Source organism: Felis catus, chromosome D2, assembly GCF_018350175.1.
Source record: "Felis catus isolate Fca126 chromosome D2, F.catus_Fca126_mat1.0, whole genome shotgun sequence".
Classification (NCBI taxonomy): domain Eukaryota; kingdom Metazoa; phylum Chordata; class Mammalia; order Carnivora; family Felidae; genus Felis; species Felis catus.
The window spans coordinates 29,674,666-29,681,691 of record NC_058378.1 but is presented as its reverse complement, the minus strand read 5'-3'; the positions used below and the strand labels follow the sequence as shown (position 1 = coordinate 29,681,691).

Here is a 7,026-nt window from a genome sequence, read left to right as displayed (position 1 = left end):
CTCAGGTCATGATCTCATGTCTTGTGCTGAGACAAGCACATCGGGCTCTGTGCTGACACCTCAGAGCCTGGAGCCTACTTTGGATTCTGTGTCTCCCTCTCTCTCTGCTCCTCTCCTGCTCGCACTTTTCTTTCTCTGTCTCTCAAAAATAAATAAACATTAAAAAAAAATATTTTGGCTTTTTTTTTGCTGTTGTTTTTGTATTTCATCTTTTTTTTTAGACTGAATTAATTAACTAATTAATTTAGAGGGCACAAGTGAACAAGGAGCAGAGACAAAGGGAGAGAGAGAAGCAGAGCTCACCCAGTGGGGCTCATGTTCACCTGAAGCAGGGCTGGAACTCACAAACCGTGAGATCATGACCTGAGCCAAAGTCAGATGCTTAACCGACTGAGCCACCCAGGCGCCCAGTTGTTGTTGTTGGTTTTTTTTTTTTGTCTTTGTGTTTTGTTTTTTGTTTTTGTGCTAACATTTCTAACCTTTCTGTGTCTTAAGCCAATTCCTCTTTCTGTCTTCCTTATTTTGTTAGTGATACCATCAAGTCTGTTAATCACTCTAGCAAAAAGGTTTGCAGCAGCTTTGGCTCTTCCTCCATCAATTTCCTTTTAGGTCGCTATGTTTTTATGCTCCTATCAGCCCTCTTTTTTAATTAATTAATTTTTTGAGAGAGAGAGAGAGAGCGAGCGAGCGAGCACAAGTGGGGGAGAGACAGAGAGAAACTCCCAAGCAGGCTCCTGGATGTCAGTTCAGAGCCTGATATGGGGCTCGAGCCCACTGATCTCATGAATTGGGAGATTGTGATGAAATCAAGAGTCAGACACTTAACCAAGTGAATCACCCAGGCCCTCTTGCCTGGATTGTTGCAAAAGCTTCCCAACTGGCTTCTTTATTAAGGATCTGTTAGTATCTCCCTTCCCAAACATTCTATTCATCTCTTCCAGATTAACTTTTCTAAAATCGAGCTGTCATCAGCTTCTTATTATCCATTGAACTAAGTCTAAACTCTTTAGCCAAAGATTAAACCAGTTCATGATATAGCCTTGACCTACTTCTCTAACATTATTGGTCAGTAGTCTGCCACACAAGTGTTGGGCCATCATGGAGAGGGAATCAAGGATCGACAAACTGGACTATTCCTTGTTTCTTGAACAAGTTCAGTTTTCTTATTCTGTGTGTGTGTATGTGTGTATATGTTTGCCTTAGTCCATGCTTAGCCATGTCAAAGGACAGTTTCATTATCTCCTTCCCTGATGACCACTAACAAATATGATCTTTCTCCTGCATCCCCACTTTTATTTGTATTATATGTATTTTACTATTAGGTTCACATTCATTCCATGAAATAATACATTCTCTGAGGAAGTGGATTGATTTTTCTCTACTTTTTTAGCCTCTGGCTACTAGTTGCTAGATATTCTAAAAGTGAAAGACAGAGAGAAAAGATTGGTCTTTGGCATGCCTGGCTGTCTCAGTTAGTAGAGCACACAACTCTTGATCTTGGAGTAATGAGTTCGAGCTCCATGTTGGATGTGAAGATTACTTAAAAATAAAATCTTTAAAAAAATGATAAAAGAGGGGTGCCTGGGTGACTCAGTCAGTTAAGTGTCTGACTGTTGACATTGGCTCAGGTCATGATCTCATGGTCCTGAAATTGAACCCTGTGTTGGGCTCCACACTGAGCACGGAGCCTGCTTGGGATTCTCTTTCTCCCTCTCTCTCTGCCCCTCCCTGATTGGCACATGCTCGCTCTCTCTCTCTCTCTCAAAATAAATAAATAAACTTTAAAAAAAAAAAGAAAAAAAGAAAAGCTTGGTCTTTAAGTAGATCCACCATCATGTATCACCTATTCAGTGTCAAAGGACATACCCAATTAATGAAACAGATAAGTCCTAACATCATTTGAGCTTACATTCTAGTGGAGGGAAACTGATATAGAAACATTTTATATATAACATAAATCTTGTATATAATATATATGGGAAGCTGATAAATGCTGTGGAAAATATCTATTAAATTAAAAAAAATTAATGTTTATTTATTTTTGAAAGAGAGAGAGAGAGAGAGAGAGAGAGAGAGAGAGAATGTGAGTGGGGGAGAGGCAGAGAGAAAGGGAGTCACAGAATCCTAAGACGGCCCCAGGCTCTAAGCTATTAGCACAGAACCTGACGTGCGGCTCAAACCCATGAACTTTGAGATCATGACCTGAGACCAATTTGGATGCTTAACTGATTGAGCCACCCAGGTGCCCTTTATTAATCTTTTTTAATGTTTATTTATTTTTGAGAGAAAGAGTGAGTAGGGGAGGGGCAGATAGAGAGGGGGAGACACAAAATCTGAAGCAGGTTCCAGGCTCCAAGCTCTTAGCACAAAGCCTGATGCGGGGCTCGAACTAATGGACTGTAAGATCATGATCTGAGCCAAAGTTGGACACTCAACCAACTGAGCCACCCAGGCACCCCTGTGGAAAATATTTAAATTAGAGTCACATACCCTACTGACTGAACCAGCCAGGTGCCCCAGAAAATTTTATTTCACTTTTTAATCTATTTCCAAAGATTATTATTATTATTTTAAAGTTTACTTATTTTGAGAGAGATAGAGCGGGAGCAGGGCAGGTATAGAGAGGGAGGGAGAGGGAGAACCCCAAGTAGGCTCTGTTAAAGGGGACTTGACCTCACAAATCATGAGATCATGACTTGAGCCAAAATTAAGGGTCAGACACTTAACAGACTGAGCCACCCAAGCACCCCTAGCATGAGACTTTTGATCTCGGGGATCGTGAGTTTAAGCCCCATGATGGGTGTACAGTTTACCTAAAAATTATAATATAATATAATATAATATAATATAATATAATATAATAATAAAAATATAATAAAACTGTGAGGTTGGGTAAGATCTAGAGTGAGTGTGATTATTGAAGAGACCCGCTGACTGAGCCCTGGGACACTATAACATCTGTAGGTTAGGTAGTTTAGTAGTAACCAGTTGCATAGACGGAGAAGAAATAATTGGATGTTAGGGTGTCTAGCTGACTCACTCTGAAGAGCATGTGACTCTTGGTCTCGGGGTTGTGAGTTTGAGCCCCACATTTGGTGTAGAGATAAATAAATAAATAAATAAATAAATAAATAAATAAAGGATGTTGAAATCGCTAGACTTGTCAGTTATCATTTATATCAACTTTCCATCCTTCATCTGGATTGAGTTTTGGAGTTGGGAGCCATTAAATGATAAGCTGAACCTGTAAGGTACATCTCATTGAAAATGGAAACGGGGGGCGCCTGGGTGGCGCAGTCGGTTAAGCGTCCGACTTCAGCCAGGTCACGATCTCGCGGTCCGTGAGTTCAAGCCCCGCGTCGGGCTCTGGGCTGATGGCTCTGAGCCTGGAGCCTGTTTCAGATTCTGTGTCTCCCTCTCTCTCTGCCTCTCCCCCGTTCATGCTCTGTCTCTCTCCCAAAAATAAATAAAAACGTGGAAAAAAAATTAAAAAAAAAAAAGAAAATGGAAACGGAAGAGAAGAGATGTACCAGTATAGCCTACAGGCCTGGGGGAGAAATCCACATTAGCACTAGGAATTGGGGCAGTTTTGCTAGTTAAGTAATTTCTCCTTTGTTGTTACATTAAAAAAAAATGTAAGGAGCTTTCTCTTTGTATTTTTTTATTGTGTAAAATACACTTCATTTAAAATTTACAATTTTAACCATTTAAAAAAATTTTTTTAATGTTTATTTATTTTTGACAGAGAGAGAGAGAGAGAGAGAGAGACAGAGCCTGAGCGGGGGAGGGGGGGGCAGAGAGAGAGAGGGAGACAGAATCCAAAGCAGGCTCCACGCGCTGAGCTGTCAGCACAGAGCCTGACGCGAGGCTCAAACCCACGAACCATGAGATCACGACCTGAGCCGAAGTCGGTTGTTCAACCAACTGAGCCACCCAGGCGCCCCTTAACCATTTTTAATTGTACAATTCAGTAGCATTAATTACATTTACAGTGCAACCATTCCATTTGGGGAGCTTTAGTTTCTACACATTAGACATGTAACATATAAATAATGATATTATTATATAGGTCTGTATTTTCTGGCAGAAACTGAAAATTGGGAACCTGGAGGAAAATAAATTATAAATCTCGACTCATTACTAGTGACTACATGTGTCTAGAAAGACCTTGCAGAAGCATATCCATAGAAAGAGAAAGAGGAGACCGGTGCCAATAATAAGAAAGGTTGGAATAACTATTGAAGAAAATTCTAATATCGTTTCTGAAAGAGACAAAACAAGTTCAGAACAACTTTGGTCATAAAGAATAGGAATGAATTTTGCCCAGCCTGGAAGTGATGAGGGGCTTACAGTAAGAGAATACTGCCCCTCACCTGGGTGGCTCAGCAGGTTAAGCGCCCGACTTCAGCCCAGGTCCTGATCTCAAGCCCCCCCGCGTCGGGCTCTGTGCTGCTCCGAGCCTGCTTCGGATTCTGTATCTCCCTCTCTCTCTGCCCCTCCCCTACTCGTGTTCTTTCTCTCCCTGTTAAAATAGACATTAAAAAATCTGTAAAAAAAGAGAGACAGAGAGAAATAGTGCCCCTAAGGAGTAGTTAAGTAGAAGTCTTGGAGTACAGTGCGGGTGCGGAGAAGCAACTGGAAAGTTCCTAAGATTTTATGGCAGAGACTGGGCTGGTGGGGAGCAGAGTTCGGTTAAGCAGAGGCATAGATTCAGAAACGCTGGACAAGCATAGTAATTGTGTAATTTGTAGGGCCCCAAAGAAAGAGCAATCTGCTTTAGCAATATTTCTTTGACAGAGGTGATGGGGTGGAGTGGAAGCTTAATAGGTGGTTAGGAGTAGAAACCGAGGTTCAGTGGGAAGCTCTGAGAAGGCAGAACTGATTTGGCGGGAGATGGTGCAATTTCAGAGGTTCCTGGAAAGAGCAGTGAGGAACCAAAGGTTGTTTCTGGAAAGGATTCATCTGAGCTAGGGCAATTACAAGTCAATGGACGGGGAGAGCTTTCTGAGGTGGGTTTTGGTGGGACCTTCTCCCTGGCCACGCTTTCCTTCTTCCATCAGAACAGAAGAGGCCTGGTAAGCGAGGCCGGGAGGAGGGTCTTGGGTGAGGCTGTACGGGGGAGGTGGCGAGCGTGGGTGACTCCCACTCGTGGCGCGGGCCCAGGCCCCGCCCCTGGTGTACGCCATCAGCCCGCGCCGCGCCGCTTGGTGTTATTCCGTCCCGCCCGCGCGGCGGTCGGTGCTCTGTCACCGCCCGCTCTGGTCATGTCTCCAGCCAGTGGCTTGTAGATTGGCGACCCGACTTCCCGTCGCGGCCCTGGTCCTGATGGCGGCGGCGGCGGCGGCCCTGGCAGCGGCCGATCCCCCTCCCGCGATGCCGCAAGCGGCGGGAGCCGGAGGGCCCACCGCCCGCCGGGACTTCTACTGGCTGCGCTCCTTTCTGGCCGGAGGTGGGTGTCAGCCGAGAGGAGCCGGCGCGCTCGGGTTGGCAGGGCGGGATCCTGGGCAGATCCGGTGTTTGCGGCCGCGATGACATTCTTGGACTCTGGCTGCTTCAGTGCCCGGTCTGTTGTTTGCACTGACCTGTTGTAACTCTTTCTGATAACCACTTGACTAGTGACAACAGGATCCTGGGGAAGAAGGGCCTCGAGCGGTCTGGGAGCGGCTGGGGATGTGGACGGGCCGAACCAAGCACCCATTCTTCGGGGTGGGAAAGTAGGGGAAAGAGCGGAGTGCCAGGGTTTCAGTGAGACATGTTGGGCACCCTTTTCTTTTGCAAAGACCATAAATGACCCATTGCAGAGTTGGATTTTGCTGTTTGCTTTAAAGAAAACAAATACTGGAGGTCAGCTTTTTAAAGATGATGAGGGAAATTGTGTAAAACTGTCTACAACCAAAACTGCTCCCAGTGATTCTAGTAAACTGCTCTATAGTTACATGATAGGTATCTGGTGCAGCCCTCCTATCTCTGTTACTGTGAGGCCAGAAAGTTCATAATTGTCTCTCAGAAATTTCCTCTGCCTTACCATAAAGAAGTCTTTCAGTCACTGCCTTCTCTTATTTGATTGTCCCGGTTGTCAACACTTAATTACTTGTTAAGGCTGGGAGTTTAAAAAATTCCACGTTATGAGGGCTTGTGGAAAGAATATCTGTAGGCAGCAGTAGTATTAATAATTTAATTATTTTGTTCTTCTGATAAAAACGACATTCGTTCATTTACACCAGGAATATGAGTGCCTGCTACATGGTCAGTGTATACCATGGAACAAAACAAAGCTCCTGGAGTTTACGTTGATTGGGGATTTGAGGGGAGAAAGTAAGTTACATAGTATGTGAGAAGGTGATGAATGCAATGGGGAGAAGTAAAAGGAGAATGGGGCAAGGGAACGCAAAGCTGAGTGGGTGCAGTGTTAAATAGGACGGTCATAAGTCTCTTGGAGAGAATGACACTTGAGCGGACTTGAAGTGAGAGAGTTGAGCAAGTTGGTGTCTGAAGAGGAGCATTTCAGGCCAGAAGGAAAGCCATGTAGCTGGAGCCAAGTGGTGTTGATGGGGGAAGGAGGTTAGAGGTAATGGGGAGGCAGAATGAAGAGCTTTGCAAGCAATTGTAAACATTCTGACTTTTAGGGGCCCCTGGGTGGCTCAGTCGGTTGGGCATCCGACTTCAGCTCGGGTCATGATCTCACCGTCGGTGGGTCCAAGCCCCACGTTGGGCTCTGTGCTCACAGCTTGGGGCCTGGAGCCTGCTTTGGTTTCTGTGTCTCCCTCTCTCTGCCTCTCCCCTCTCGTGCTTTGTCTCTCTGTCTCTCAAAAATGAGTAAACATTAAAAAAAAAAAAAGTTCCGACTTTTACTTGGAGTGAAGTAGGAACTGCCAAACTGTTTTCTAAAGTGTATTGGTATTATCAGAGTTTGTGTCCTCTGTGTTTGTGTATGTGTGTGTGTGTGCTTTCCCTTTAAATAGGTGTTTAATGGTATCTAATTGTAGCTTTAATTTGCATTTGCCTGATAACGTATGATGCTGAATA

The 7,026-nt window shown here is 44.4% G+C and overlaps 1 protein-coding gene across 1 annotated transcript in view; it reads left to right on the top strand.

The window, feature by feature from the left end:
* Nucleotides 1-5,145: 5,145 nt before the first annotated feature.
* SLC25A16 (solute carrier family 25 member 16) overlaps nt 5,146-7,026 on the top strand; it is a gene marked incomplete at its 5' end in the record, with an annotated part of 50,409 nt that continues 48,528 nt past the window's right edge. Inside the window, one exon of the mRNA XM_023240293.2 lies at nt 5,146-5,449. Within this exon, the coding sequence (XP_023096061.2) occupies nt 5,146-5,449 (304 nt within the window). The remainder of the gene's footprint in view (nt 5,450-7,026) is intronic.